Here is a 16,999-nt window from a genome sequence, read left to right on the forward strand (position 1 = left end):
GAATGTTCACATGCTGACAAGAATCCATTTCGTTTTTTTTTAATTAGAGATTCCTCGCGAATAATTGTGTGTACACTTCATACACTGACATCAAACTGTGTGCTTATTGTCTCTATAGACACACGACAGTCTTTATCCATGAAATTCTTTATTTGGCCAATCAACTCTGGTGTTCTGACTTCCTTACTCCTCCCACATCTCTCATCAGCCCTCATGAATTCCCTGCCTTTCTTGAATTTCTTATGCCAATCAAAAACTGATGCTCGATTCATGCAAGATGGACTAAAAGCAATCTGAAGTATTCCATACGTTTCTGTGGAATTTTTTCAAGTTTAAAGCACAATTTTATTGCATATCGTTCTTCTAAAATGTCCTCACGTCCAGATCGCATTTTTGAAATTCATCAGCTGTGACAATCAAGCTTTAGTAGGATGTATTCCAATTCCTGTTGTAGCTGTTCCTTTGAACCTGAAATCATAAAAATTGGTCAGTCATCTCATAAGATATATAGCAATAACTTACTAAATTTTCAAGAGTTTACAATAATTTTAAATGCCTTTACAAAAAAAGTCTGGAAACTTATTGAAGGTACCTTGTACGTTTCACTTCATCTTAAATTCAATAGCTGCCACTCAGCTGCAGAAAATAAATCTATATACTAATACGATAGCGTGTTATTTTGTGTGTTATGCTTACATCTTTTTTTCTTCCGAATGACTGTCGTTTAATTGTTCCATTTCTTGTAATAAATAATTTCACCAAAAATTCTTCATAAGTTTCGGTTTCGATTATAGGTGAAGGAACTCAAGATGGGACGATTCCAAAGTTTTTCCCGATTCCGATACAATTACTTATTCCTTTCAAAATTTCCGATTCCAATCCGATTTCTGAATCCGATTCTTTTAAAATTTATACATATTTGATTAGAGATTTGTTTTGTTTTTGTTTTGTTTCTTTCGTAAATTTTCAAATTATTACATAAACACCTGGGTAATGTCCGCGTATACTTTTTCTCAAATGTTTGCTCTGTAATTGATTAAAAATTATAAGACAACAAAACATTTATTTTGATTTTAAACCAAAGCTATATTGTATCAGTTCGTATTTACTGTATAACATGCTACTTACATAAATAGTTAAATAGTTGAAAATATTCGAAGATTGGTAGGCAAAATAAGAAAACGATGTAAGAACAACATATTTAACAATGCCACCTCTCATTGTTATGAACGAATTTCTAAATAATAATGTTACTATTTAGAAAAACATTTTTAATGTGAGATTGCGTGAGCTTTCTGTGCCTTCTCTCTATGAATGAACTAAAATTTTATTTTAATTCTAAAAATTTGGTAGGTTATTAAATTGATTTACTTTGCTATAACAACAACGACGACTTTGTAGATTAACACGCAGCTAAATCCCTATTCCAAAATGAAATGTTACTTTTCTAGATTACGTGTTAGAATATTTTTTTAAATTGACGGAAAGAAAAGCGATCATGGTACTTGTGCAGTTTACCTCCCTCATTAATAAAACGAAAATTTCAAAAAACAATTATATTCTCCATACCCGTTATGGAATGAAATTCTAAAAAAATTTCATTTAATTTCATCAAGTAGTTTTGTTTTTACAGCTTGTTTTCAATCTCGGGAACATGGAATTTCTCTAATAAATCGCTTAATTGATATCAAAGGGAAATAATCCATTATATTTTGACCAAAATCAATGCTAATGGCGTAGTTTAGATTGACTGTTTCGAATGCCTCGAATGAATGCTTTTAGCGATAAAAACAAAATTACTTGATGAAATAAAGTGAAATTTTTTTTGAGAACTTCATTCCATAACGGGTACGTAGAATATAATTGTTTTTGTTTTTTAATTTTCGTTTTTTAATGGGGGACGTAAACTGCACAAGTACCGTGATCATTTTAGAATTTAGAGTGTGAGATCAGTTTCAAATATAAATTTAACGTTAAATGATCATCGTTTCTGACCACCCTAATTCTTTATGGATGTTACCTAAATTGTTTCCCACTAAATTAAGTTCGATTTGCAACGTTGTAAAACCATGTGTAATCGCTTAAAAAATAGACACCCTCCTCCTCCAATAAGTGTACATAATTTAAAATGTTTTGGAAAAGCAGCTCATTTTACGTTAAATTTATTTGTGAAATTGACCCTCTATTTTAAATTCCTAATCGTTTTATATTTATTTATTTTATAATAATGAGTGTTTATAGGCAATGTTTATATTTCATTTTTAAATAGTTACGTGTAAAACGGTACGAAGATGTAAATAATGTATTCTCATGAAATTATCTGTGTTTTTTATTCCGTTTTCATTTTTTGTCCATCGCAATTATAACTTTTTGTTGCGAAAAGAAAAGTTCAATTCTCCATTTTATAAACAACTCATCCTTTTCCTACTTCTAACCCTAAGTTTTTTTTTCCATGATAATACAAAAAATGAAGCAATTATTTGTGTTTTTATGATTTTCCGATTGGATTGTGAGTCAATGGTAAAAAAATTAGTTAACTGCTTTAAAACGATTAGAATGGCTGGGAAACGTGTGATCATTTTATATTAAATTTAGGAATTTAAGAAAATTGGGCAACGGAAAAGAGCCATTTTCGCCAGCTAGAAATAAAAAGGAAATTATTGAATGAATATCGATTGAAAATTAATTTGAGCTCGGTTCTTGCGGAAGAGGACTCCCCAATCCCCCACCCCACCTAAAAAAATATTAATATACTAATTGTTCTGTGTTAAGCTCTCGAATGCGGGAATTTTTCGGTTGAAATCGAGAATCTGCACAGAATTTTGGTTCGAAGTCAAATCGAGCGAAACATTAACAAAGTTTAGTATCTGTTCTGATGTACACTTTACCTCTTTTCGTTCAATGAAGGAGAAATGACCGAGGCGATTTTAATCTTTGTTCCGACCAAAAGTGCCTCTTTTGGGAGCTGGATATTCCCCATATTTAAAAACGACTTTGTGTCTAACTGTACTTTCGGGGGGGGGGGGTGCAAGTAAATAGAAACACTCAATATGTAAACAGTAGCACAAAGCATGTTGATAACTTATTGACATCGATTTTATTTGGTTTTAAAGAACTCTTCACATTTAAATTTTCTTTTTAATATAGTTTTTTTTTTGGGGGGGGGGCTTTTAAAAAGACTCTTGAACAACAAGCTATTTTCAATCAATATTTATTTAATAATTGCCCAAAATTTATCCTAAATTCTAAAATAATTTTGTTTTTAGTGGGTTCACAAATATTGCTCAAAAATAGAATTTCAATGCGGGTGGGGTGTACTTTTAAATGTAGATATAATTTCTTTTTCAATTTGAAAAATTTCTAAATGTTTTCTCTTTATCTATTTTATCCAGACTTTGATAAATTCATTGCGATATATTCATGTATATTTTTGTTTGATAAGGGGATGGACAAGTGACCTCTAAAACATTTACTTAAACCAATAAAAAATGAAATGAAAGTTGAAAGTGATTCCTCTACAAAAATACAAAACAAAATTAATTGCTTTTTTTATTAATCAAGTTTTGGCCAAAAATGTGACCATAACAAATTCAGAAATAATAAATCTAAGAGTCTATTTCTCCATCTCAAATTACATAGATCAGTAGAAAATTACATTGTCTTGTTTTTAGTAAAAGTCAATTGCTTTAGATTTTTCGTTTCTCACCTCTTTACTGCATTGATATTTTTTAAAATTACAACAAATATTTTTCCATACCAATTAACTGTTTGTTTGTCAATAATTAAATTTATTCGGATATCGAATTGTCCTAAAACTTCATACGAAAATATCTTGTAAAAAATATTAGAAATTGGAAAAATATTACATTTTATTTTTCACTATTCCTCCATCTCCGAGTGCTCAATTTTACGTTTAATACTTTTGGGTGGCTATCTGAAATATTTTTAAGATTGTTTTATGCTAAAGTTGGTGTAGAAAATTGAATGAACAAGGTGTGGCGTAGTCCCTGGCATTGGCAGGCTCATTTTAGACGACAATAGTGTTTGGAGGTATGCCAAAAACCACATCGACTATTAAAATAAAGGTTATGTTATGGCTAAGGTAGAACATGAACCATATTAAACGAACGTGTATTTATATTAAAATGGAAATAAATGATACAATGAAGAATATTATGATTATTAGTTAGCAAATGCTAAAATAACAGTAACAATATTTTGTAAATGAAAAATCAAGAAAAACATGATAGAATTGCAAAACATTTATATAACAGTTTACAAAAATACGTTTTTTTTAGAAAGATTCATGTGGAAAAGATTAAGCAAACTCGTGTTTTTGTAGGAAAATGTAACATTTAGTAGAAAATGAATATGAAAACTTTTTAAATAACGATAAATATTCTTTAATTAAAAAAGAATTTGGTTAATTACAATGATTACAAGAGAATAATTTAGTTATGTAATACACTTGAGTATCTCGTTTTTACTCATATTTAAGTCCTAAAATTCTTAAATTATAATGTAAAAACATTAACATTTCTCCAGTTTCACCTTTCAGACGATTTCTACTTGGTAAATAAATATTACCTCCATTTTTTTTAAAGATGCCAGGATGGGAAATTCATATTTATTTGAATTCCACCATTGAAAAATATAATCGTCGCATTTTATATTTTTTAATTTTTGATATTTTTCCATTTCTATTTTTAATGAGTATATTTGTTTGTTTATTTCACTGTCTAATTCATTCTTTACTGGTTCAACCTTTTCTTTGTCTTTTTTCTTTAATTCTGTGAGACATTTTTCCAAATTAAAATTAAAGTCATTATCATCATCACTTTTCTCCACAGATGCGTCAAACACATCAGTCTCCATAACTTTTGATACATTGAGTGACGTGTCTATTTTTTCTTTGGTTGTAGCAAAGATATCTTGTGTTAACCATTCTGTAATAGCCTTCTCATGGGGCAGGCCAATGTAGTTATTTTCAAGGAAACCAGACTTGGATCTGGGATCGAGATATGTTGCTAGAATAAGGTCTTTATCTTGTAAATAATTATTAAATCTAGCATTAAAAGAAGTGTTCCATGCTGAAAGTGTTGAATCTAACCAATTAAATAGTTCTCTATCTTCTCCCCTTTTAAAAAAAAAATGAATCACTTTAATTTGTGGTATAAGACGCAATTGCTTCTCTGCTAGACAGTACATTTGTGCATTCATTAAATTGTTTCAGTATTTTTAGTATTTTTTCTAACATCTTCCATTGGTTGGATTCCAAAGAATGTGGTTTTACATGCTCACTGCAATATGAAATAAGAACATTCTTTTGTTCGAATACTCTTGAAAGCATAGCATATTGACTGTTCCATCTTGTATTCACATCCTGAATAAATCTATGGTTGGGCAAATTAATTTTTTTCTGGTATTCCTGGTACTTTGCAAAAGCTGCAGGTGAATGGTTGAAGTGCCCAACTATTTGTTTACAAACCTATATCATGACCTTCACAAATCCGTAAAAATGGCATCATTAATCGTCAACTGTAACGTGTGTAGAAAACATAGTATAGCTGAATAATTCGTTTACACAGTTGCTGCTGCCATATTAGTTGCATTATCTTGTGTAAGAACATGAATTTTGCAAGAAATATCAAATTCTTCTGCGTTTTTAATAATTTCACTAATATTGACTGCAGTGTGTGATGCTTTAAATGAAATGATTCTTAAAACTGCACTTCAAAGTTTTCATTGATCCAATAAGATGTCACACTTAGAAAAGATAAGTTCGTTATACCAACAGACCAACCATCACTGGTAAGAGATACATAACTAGCAGTGTTTATTTCCTTCCATATCTTATTTCTGACCTTCCTATATATATCATGCACAATATTTTCTTTGATATACTTTCTAGAAGGTATTATATAATTTGGACAAATGTGCTTCAATAGTCTTTTGAAACCAAGGTCTTCTACAACAGAAAAAAGGTTGTAAGTCAATTGCAATCATTTCACCAATATATCTGTTTTCCTCTCATTTATATCCCAAGTTTTATTTTCACCGACAATATCGTGCAAGGTTTGTTGCTTAAAGGAATCTCTGACAATTTTGGTGCGTTTCATAGTTAAATCATCGATTGGATCTTTTCATCTCTTCTTTCCTTTTCTTGTCTTTTTCTTTTTGAAGATCTTTGCGATGCTGTGTTTGTGTTTCAACATGTTTGTTGTGTATGTAAGTGTTTCAACATGTTTGTTGTGTATGCAAGTGTTTCAACATGTTTGTTATGTATGCAAGTGTTTCAACATGTTTGTTATGTATGCAAGTGTTTCAACATGTTTGTTGTGTATGTAAGTGTTTCAACATGTTTGTTGTGTATGTAAGTGTTTCAACATGTTTGTTGTGTATGTAAGTGTTTCAACATGTTTGTTGTGTATGTAAGTGTTTCAACATGTTTGTTGTGTATGTAAGTGTTTCAACATGTTTGTTGTTTATGTAAGTGTTTCAATATGTTTGTTGTGTATGTAAGTGTTTCAACATGTTTGTTGTGTATGTAAGTGTTTCAACATGTTTGTTGTGCATGTAAGTGTTTCAATATGTTTGTTGTGTATGTAAGTGTTTCAACATGTTTGCTTTGGTAAAAGAAGCAATGTGTGTTCCTCTAGTTATTTGCTTATTGCACAATCGGAATATTTTGATTTATTTTGATTATCAGCAGAAATCTTTAAAAATTTCCAAACTATGGATCTGATTTCCATAATTTTTGTCTGAAAATAATAAACACCAGTTAATAATATTTTTATTTTATTCATGTGTAGATTTTATAAAGATTTAAACAATGTTTTATGAATTGTATAATAAACAAAAGTAATATTTAGTAAATGCTTATGTATTAAAAAATTGAATGTTTATAAAACTTTTCAGATCCAATCATTTTCATGAATAGGCATTAGATCAACTTTAGTGTAACAACCAATATTATAACTATTTGATTAATAATGATACATTTAACTTTCTATTTAAAAAAATAATTTGATAAAATAAACGGCTAGATTAAAAGACTGAGAATAGAAGCAAAAGAAAAAAAAAATGCAGGTAAAAAGGCTAGCGGGCAACATCAGGTAAGGACAGACGTTATATGTATAAAACTGAAATAAAAGTGTACTTTACATATTATTTTGAAGGTGTATAATTCTGAACTTTGAAAATATGAGAACACTTGAATTTAGGTAAAAATGGCAATGGCAAAAATGGCAGAAGTGAATAAATAGGTAAAAATGACAAATTGAAAAAATATAGGTTAATATCTCACAATAGGTTTATTAAAATATTGTATACTGTAAATGAACAGAAAACATGAGAAGTTTTTCAAATTAAAAAAAACAAAAAACGTTGATACATCTTTAATCCAAAAGCCCCCAAAAAAGAAAATTCTAAAAACAATTTATTTTTTCACTTTTCTGAATCATTTGTTTTTGTTTTGTTTAGTTTTTGAAATATAGTTTTAAAAATGTTTTTGAGATATAGTTTTAAAAATGTTTTTGAGATATAGTTTTAAAAATGTTTTTGAGATATAGTTTTAAAAATGTTTTTGAGATATAGTTTTAAAAATGTTTTTGAGATATAGTTTTAAAAATGCTTTTGAGATATAGTTTTAAAAATGTTTTTGAGATATAGTTTTAAAAATGTTTTTGAGATATATTTTTTAAAATGTTTTTGAGATATAGTTTTAAAAACGTTTTTGAGATATAGTTTTAAAAATGTTTTTGAGATATAGTTTTAAAAATGTTTTTGAGATATAGTTTTAAAAATGTTTTTGAGATATAGTTTAAAAAATATTTTTGAAATATAGTTTGAAAAATGCTTTTGAGATATAGTTTTAAAAATGTTTTTGAAATATAGTTTGAAAAATGTTTTTGAAATATAGTTTGAAAAATGTTTTTGAGATATAGTTTTAAAAATGTTTTTGAGATATAGTTTTAAAAATGTTTTTGAAATATAGTTTTAAAAATGTTTTTGAAATATAGTTTTAAAAATATTTTTGAGATATAGTTTTAAAAATGTTTTTGAGATATAGTTTTAAAAATGTTTTTGAAATATAGTTTGAAAAATATTTTTGAGATATAGTTTTAAAAATGTTTTTGAGATAAAGTTTTAAAAATGTTTTTGAAATATAGTTTTAAAAATGTTTTTGAAATATAGTTTTAAAAATGTTTTTGAAATATAGTTTTAAAAATGTTTTTGAAATATAGTTTTAAAAATGTTTTTGAGATATAGTTTTAAAAATGTTTTTGAGATATAGTTTTAAAAATGTTTTTGAGATATAGTTTTAAAAATGTTTTTGAAATATAGTTTTAAAAATGTTTTTGAAATATAGTTTTAAAAATGTTTTTGAAATATAGTTTTAAAAATATTTTTGAGATATAGTTTTAAAAATATTTTTGAGATATAGTTTTAAAAATGTTTTTGAGATATAGTTTTAAAAATGTTTTTGAGATATAGTTTTTAAAAATGCTTTTGAGATATAGTTTTTAAAATGTTTTTGAGATATAGTTTTAAAAATGTTTTTGAGATATATTTTTTAAAATGTTTTTGAGATATAGTTTTAAAAACGTTTTTGAGATATAGTTTTAAAAATGTTTTTGAGATATAGTTTTAAAAATGTTTTTGAGATATAGTTTTAAAAATGTTTTTGAGATATAGTTTAAAAAATATTTTTGAAATATAGTTTGAAAAATGCTTTTGAGATATAGTTTTAAAAATGTTTTTGAAATATAGTTTGAAAAATGTTTTTGAAATATAGTTTTAAAAATGTTTTTGAGATATAGTTTTAAAAATGTTTTTGAGATATAGTTTTAAAAATGTTTTTGAAATATAGTTTTAAAAATGTTTTTGAAATATAGTTTTAAAAATATTTTTGAGATATAGTTTTAAAAATGTTTTTGAGATATAGTTTTAAAAATGTTTTTGAAATATAGTTTGAAAAATATTTTTGAGATATAGTTTTAAAAATGTTTTTGAGATAAAGTTTTAAAAATGTTTTTGAAATATAGTTTTAAAAATGTTTTTGAAATATAGTTTTAAAAATGTTTTTGAAATATAGTTTTAAAAATGTTTTTGAAATATAGTTTTAAAAATGTTTTTGAAATATAGTTTTAAAAATGTTTTTGAGATATAGTTTTAAAAATGTTTTTGAGATATAGTTTTAAAAATGTTTTTGAGATATAGTTTTAAAAATGTTTTTGAAATATAGTTTTAAAAATGTTTTTGAAATATAGTTTTAAAAATGTTTTTGAAATATAGTTTTAAAAATATTTTTGAGATATAGTTTTAAAAATATTTTTGAGATATAGTTTTAAAAATGTTTTTGAGATATAGTTTTAAAAATGTTTTTGAGATATAGTTTTTAAAAATGTTTTTGAGATATAGTTTTTAAAAATGTTTTTGAGATATAGTTTTAAAAATGTTTTTGAGATACAGTTTTAAAAATGTTTTTGAGATATAGTTTTTAAAATGTTTTTGAGATATAGTTTTAAAAATGTTTTTGAGATATAGTTTTAAAAATGTTTTTGAGATATAGTTTTAAAAATGTTTTTGAGATATAGTTTAAAAAATGTTTTTGAGATATAGTTTTAAAAATGTTTTTGAGATATAGTTTTAAAAATGTTTTTGAGATATAGTTTTAAAAATGTTTTTGAGATATAGTTTTAAAAATGTTTTTGAGATATAGTTTTAAAAATGTTTTTGAGATATAGTTTTAAAAATGTTTTTGAGATATAGTTTTAAAAATGTTTTTGAGATATAGTTTTAAAAATGTTTTTGAGATATAGTTTGAAAAATGTTTTTGAGATATAGTTTTAAAAATGTTTTTGAGATATAGTTTTAAAAATGTTTTTGAGATATAGTTTTAAAAATGTTTTTGAGATATAGTTTTAAAAATGTTTTTGAGATATAGTTTTAAAAATGCTTTTGAGATATAGTTTTAAAAATGTTTTTGAGATATAGTTTTAAAAATGTTTTTGAGATATATTTTTTAAAATGTTTTTGAGATATAGTTTTAAAAACGTTTTTGAGATATAGTTTTAAAAACGTTTTTGAGATATAGTTTTAAAAATGTTTTTGAGATATAGTTTTAAAAATGTTTTTGAGATATAGTTTTAAAAATGTTTTTGAGATATAGTTTAAAAAATATTTTTGAAATATAGTTTGAAAAATGCTTTTGAGATATAGTTTTAAAAATGTTTTTGAAATATAGTTTTAAAAATGTTTTTGAGATATAGTTTTAAAAATGTTTTTGAGATATAGTTTTAAAAATGTTTTTGAAATATAGTTTTAAAAATGTTTTTTAAATATAGTTTTAAAAATATTTTTGAGATATAGTTTTAAAAATGTTTTTGAGATATAGTTTTAAAAATGTTTTTGAAATATAGTTTGAAAAATATTTTTGAGATATAGTTTTAAAAATGTTTTTGAGATATAGTTTTAAAAATGTTTTTGAAATATAGTTTTAAAAATATTTTTGAGATATAGTTTTAAAAATGTTTTTGAAATATAGTTTTAAAAATGTTTTTGAAATATAGTTTTAAAAATGTTTTTGAGATATAGTTTTAAAAATGTTTTTGAGATATAGTTTTAAAAATGTTTTTGAGATATAGTTTTAAAAATGTTTTTGAAATATAGTTTTAAAAATGTTTTTGAAATATAGTTTTAAAAATGTTTTTGAGATATAGTTTTAAAAATGTTTTTGAAATATAGTTTTAAAAATGTTTTTGAAATATAGTTTTAAAAATATTTTTGAGATATAGTTTTAAAAATATTTTTGAGATATAGTTTTAAAAATGTTTTTGAGATATAGTTTTAAAAATGTTTTTGAGATATAGTTTTTAAAATGCCTTAAAAAGTATTTACTGTTGTTCCTATTTACTCGCCTTCCCACAAATGCAAAGTTAAACACAAAGTCGGTTTTTGATGTGAGAAATATACAGCTCACCAAAAAGGGGCACTTTGGATCAGAACAAAAATAAAAATGACCTCAGTCTAGAAGAAGTTCTTCAACAATTATTATATTAATACAAAAAATTGGAGGGAAGGGGGTTAGCCTCGTCTTAAAACAATATCCCCCGCAAGAACCTTTCTACAATTTATTATTAATCAATATTTATTCCTAGCTGGCCTTTTTTCCTAGCTGGCCAAAATGGTCCCTTTTCTGTTGCCCAATTTTCTGTTGCCCAATTCATTTACGATTTTTACCGAGTGAGTAAATACTTTTCAAAATATTTATTTTCAAGCATGGAGGGATGCCGTGTTCCTCTTTTAAACTATATGCATGACAACCTAACACCTCTCATCAGTGTAAATACTTATTTACAAATAGTCATTTTAAAATGTGGCGGTGAGGGGTTAGCCATATTTTAAACTAGAGGGTAGAGAGCTGAGCCTGGCACTTCTCTCCAATAGTCCTAATTTTCTGTTACTAAAATGCGGTTTTTCCCTCTGTATCCATTTTTACCATTTTTGCCGTTGCCACTTTTACCCTGCTATTTATTCCCTTGCAATTTTACCGAGCACCAAGAACACATAGCTTCAAAATAACAGAGTAAAATATTAAGCAATATTTATTTTTAAATATCTTTGGAGAGATGATTTAGTTCCCATTTAAAACTAGCATAGCCTACTAAATCATCTTCAGGACGGTCTTAAAATCTATTTTGCAAATTAAAATTATGGATATTATAAATATCATGACCTCTAAAATAAACGTGCTATTGTGATAACTGAAATGATTCTAGATAGTGTAAGATAAAGTATTAACACAACTTCCAATTTCACACACATTTGATGGTATTGTGCCTAATTTGTGAAAATATGCTATATATTTTACCCAATAAATAATTCAAAGTGTAGTATCTGTTCTCATATTAAACTTTATCCTTTATGTCCTCTGCCACAGACAGAAAAATCCTTCTAGGCTGAGACAAGTTTCATTGCCGTTTCAATCCAGAGTATCCCTTTTGGGAGAGTTGGATTCCCTGTATTAAAAACCGACCTTGTGTCTAACACTACCTTCGGGCAGGGGACAACAAGTAAATAGAATCACATGTAAACTAATTCACACACCCTAGACAAAATGAGATTCTACATTTTTAGGAGATTATGTGAATATATTAAAAAAAACAAAAAAAAACAAAAAACTAATTTAAAATTTAGAGAGTCGGATCAGTTTAGTATATATATTTAAAGTAAAATCGTCATCATTTTCAGGCCATTATAAATTATTATGATTGTTCATTAAATTCTTTTACAACTTACCTTAAGTTAGACTGGTTAGTTCATAAAACCCACATATTATCACTAAAAAGTAACCTCCCATATATACAAACGCACAGAACTTACATATTATAGCAATCTTTGGTTAACTGTCCTTAAACGTTAGAATTACTTGGATATGGAGGCTCATTTTCTGTTAAATTTACCTGTAAAACAGACACTCTAAATTCTTAAATTCATTATTTTTTTTGCTTCTCGTCTGGTGGATGATTTTTCAAAATAAGAAAGGAAGAAAAGGGGGCGAAATAAATGAATAAGCAACGAAAAAATGTTACCAAAAACAAGCGAAGCTACATTTTCAACTACCTGGATAATTTTTTCTTTTCTTTTTTTTGCATTTTAACTTATTTTAAAGTGTTTTTTAACTTAAAATAATGGTAGTGTAAAGCCTATTGAGTTAAAACAAAATAAAAATGGTGATATTATTTAAGCCATATTCGAGCCTTGATAATAGCTCAGAAATCAGAAATCAAAGTACTGATAGAAACGTACCCAAGAAATGTCACTATGTTCACCCGATGTTATGTGAGAACAAGAAAAAGAAAAAAAGGCCAACATACAACTTTTAACTCTCGATAATGACTCAAAAATTAAAAATTAAACAATATACTAGTAGAAACCCACCCAATAAATGTTACCAAAGGCAAGATAAGTTACACTTCTACCTAACAAAAGAATATATTTGACTTTTATAAAAAAAAAAAACAATTCGAACTTTTGCATCACATGAAAATAAATATTAAACAAAAATAAAGTAAAAAATATGCTGGTAATTAATTTTCAAATCATGAAACACATTTTGAATATCTTTAAAATAGTTATTTAAAAATACACTTACATTTTATGTTGCCAAATTGTTGAAGCCAAACGGTATCGAAGATGTTAATCACCCCCAAATACTTTCAGTTAGTGGTCTAGATTTTTTATTGCCTTATATAGGGGAGTGAGATTGGTGGGCTCTAGACAGCATTGGCGCCGCCGTAGGAATCCCTAAGTATAAACATAAATGATACCGGCAGAATCAAAGAAAATTTCACGAGTTCATTTCAAATTCAATTCAAGGCCAATCCTTTTCACAACTTTCACCATTCCTTGTCATATTTGCCAATGCAGAGTAAGGGAGTGGACAAAAACCTAATCCAACACGATTATATTCTACTTTTCATTTAATTAGCAATAATGTTTGATATTATTCTTGACAAAATATTTCTTTAAATTTAAACAATTTTTTCAATATCTTGAAAATAAACTGCATTCTTCTAAAGGTTATCTAGTGAATTTTCGCAAAGTTTCAAGTTTTATTTTGTTTATTTTACGCAGATAAAATAAATGTAAATCTTCCTTTAATGTTATCATGATCTATAGAGGTTAGTTTTACTAATAGTTTAAAAGGAATAAATATTTATCAACGGTATCAGCAATGAAAAATTAACATAATAAAATATTAAAAGAATCGGTTTCGGAATCGGAAATTAGGCACAAATTTTTCCAATTCCGATACCCCGAAAACTACTGATTTTTCCGAATCCGATTAATCGGTACAACACTAATATATATATATATATATATATATATATATATATATATATATATATATATTTGTTTTTGTCTTCATAAGTTTTGGTTTCAGTTCAAGCTGATGCACCCAAGTCACATGGATATATATTTTTTATTTTTGAAATCACGACTTTATAAAATATATGCATCGATAGAAAACTGACTCTATAATAATATATACGAAAGCTGCATAAATTAAAATACCATATGTAAGTGCATTTTATGACTGGGCTATGCCGGGCATCCCTGCTAGTTTAGATAAATACTTTTGCAGTTTTAACAAAAGAGCTACAAATATATCAGAGCATCTCTATTTACGCAGAACATCTACACTATGCCAAAATCAATATATTACATATGAATGAGTATCCTGTGGAATTTCCACAGGTCCCGCTAATTCAAATGAATAAGTAATAATAGGTAAGGAGTTTATATTACTTGTATTGATCAGACTATTGTTTTGATCTTGAGTGTTATTTGTGCAACGTTTCGGTCGGATTGTCCTTCGACCATCTTCAGGCATGTCAGTTGTTTTGAAAAAAAAAAAAAAAAAAAAAAAAAAAAAAAAAAGTTACTGGCTCTGTAGATAGTTTTGTATTTCTGTGATTCAGTCTCCACTTTTTGGTTATTGTTTTGACTCTATGAAAACAAAAAATTTATTGACATAAGGGAGGCAATTCTAATAAAAATCGGCAGCGGGATTATCTCCCTTCCATCACCGAAATTTTAAGCGTGCACAATATTTGAGTAACTCACAGAAGTATGAAAATATCTACGAAGTAACTTTTCTCCTTTCTTTTACAAACAACAACCAACATGCCATATGATGGCCGAAGGACAATCCGACCGAAACGTTGTACAAATAATAACAATCGAGATGAGAACAATAGTCCGATCAATACAAGTCATATAAACTTTTTTTTTTTTTACATTTTCACCCCAAACAAGGCAAATTGCCACTTTGCTGTAGGGGGCTATTATCAGAGGCAACAACTACTGGGGCGCTATGTAGGGATTTGGGCAGCAAGATGTCTGTTCACGTTGCACTTGAACTTCTGCATGTCAGTACAGTTGGGGAAGCAGGGACCTGGAATGGAATTCCAAAGTCTAGCGATTCTGGAGTAGAAAGATCTTTTACATCTAGGGATCTCTACAGTGTGGGGATGGGATTTTGCAGCCTGTCGGGTCTGTCGAGGGTGTTCACGTCGTGGGGGCAAAAGTGCTTGTAGTTCGTTAGAGCATTCACCATTAAAATACTTATAGAACAGGCAGAGGGATGCAACGTTTCGTCGATGGGACAGAGGCTGAAGCTTAGATGCCAGTTCAGGGCCTATCAGATTTGTGACTCTCTTTTGAACCTTGTCAAGGAGCGAGAGACTAGTAGCCGATGCACCAGCCCAAATATGACAGCAATACTCCATACATGGGCGAATGGTTGCCTTATAGAGGTACAATCCTCGTCTCAAAAATTCAGAATTTTAAATCGTTTTTACTCTCTTAACATTCAAAAAAAAGTTTACCTACAAATTTTCTTCTATCGTGAAACACGGTAATCTTCTGTTTTTGACGTACTTACCTTCTTTTGTTTTGCCGTCTGATGTATTTTGATTCGTCGTATTTGGCAATGCAGATGCAGCATTAGTTTTCTGCAAGACTTGAACCCATTTCTCTTTTTCCTTTTTCTCATTTCCGGCAGAGGAAGATTTGCTTGCTTTTTCTTCCTTTTTGTCTTTCTTCTGCTTCTTTCGATGTTTTTTCTTCTTTTTCTTTTTTTCTTTCTTCTCTTTTTTGTGTTTCTTTCTTTCAGGAGAAGCAGAACGGCTCCTAACAAAACATGAAACAAAAAAATTAATTCATGTTTGGCAAAGAAATGAGACATTTTAAATTATGTCACCTTTCCAAAAACACAGCACCATTCTAAAATCAAAAATGGTGCCGATAAATGTTAAAGTAAAAGTTTATAAAATGTATGTCCTCCCAGTAGTTTTATATGACCTTGATTGTATCACATGGACTAAACAACTAGTCAATCGCATTGAGGTGTTTCATTATTCTTGATTGTATCACATGGACTAAACAACTAGTCAATCGTATTGAGGCGTTTCAAAATCACATAATGCATTTCATTACGGGGATATCGCTTGATCAAAAAAAAAAAAAAAAAATCCACCCTCCGTCAAACTACTTTCCTACCCCCTCTCCTTGATAAAATCAAAAGTAAAACCCTTAAACCTTTTGACCATGTAAAACGATAAACCACTGTCCTGTCAAAGTTATGCTTTGACAGTATGTTAGAAGACAAAAGAGACAGAGGAAAGCCAAGGAGAAGGTTGATAGAAAATGATTTGATTGGACATCTTTCAAAAGTTGGGCGTCCATCAATCAATTTGCCCTGGACCAAAAGGAATGGAGAAAAATAAGTCACGTAGGTTCCCAATCCGCATCAAAAGATGGACTCATAATGTACGATCATCATATTGAGTTTAACACTTGCTTTACATGCTCGCATGTGTTGAACAGCTTTTAGAAATTGACTTCTAAACTTATTTTTGCTCAGGTCTTTCTCTCAAATCAATCCTGTCAATGATTTCTTCAATCTTTCCCATCATGAACTGAACTTGCTACTTCAACTGTTCTATAACCCAAGCATTCTTATCATTCAGTTTTTCAATGTGACCAAATCAATGACATCTCGTGTTCTTCATACATCTCTTGATATTGTATTTTCTGTGGTTAAATAATTGTTAACTATTCTGTACTCTCAAATAACAATTTGGGGGGGGGATAAATCCAACACACACTTGTCAAAATTCACTAATCTAACTTCAGCTCAATCTCTAAAAACAAGTATTTGTATTTAAACTGGCAGCATCTCATTTGCATATAAAGTGAGAATATATGCGTAATATGTCATTATAAATAGTTTTGAGGATTAGTAAGATTGTACATCTAGAAAAACAAAAAAGGTTTTTTTTGCAAGGAAAGAAAGAGTTACCTCCCTTGGAATAGTTTGCTTATTGGTCAAAAAAGGATTGGAAAAGAAAAAAGGGCGGTTATTCCTTAGAGCAGGGTTTCCCAAAGTGGGCTCCACAGAGCCCTAGGCCTCCATGAGTGAGGCTGA

General features: G+C 27.9%; 1 protein-coding gene across 2 annotated transcripts in view; it reads right to left on the reverse strand.

The window, feature by feature from the left end:
• LOC145279669 (uncharacterized) overlaps positions 1 to 16,999 on the reverse strand; it is a 49,279-nt gene that overhangs the window by 24,726 nt on the left and 7,554 nt on the right. For both annotated transcript variants that reach the window (XM_080130933.1, XM_080130941.1), the window contains exon 2: positions 15,455 to 15,702. In XM_080130933.1, coding sequence (XP_079987059.1) covers positions 15,455 to 15,702 — 248 coding nt within the window. The remainder of the gene's footprint in view (positions 1 to 15,454; positions 15,703 to 16,999) is intronic.

This window comes from Euprymna scolopes, chromosome 1 (genome assembly GCF_053919585.1).
Source record: "Euprymna scolopes isolate OS-2025 chromosome 1, ASM5391958v1, whole genome shotgun sequence".
NCBI lineage: Eukaryota > Metazoa > Mollusca > Cephalopoda > Sepiida > Sepiolidae > Euprymna > Euprymna scolopes.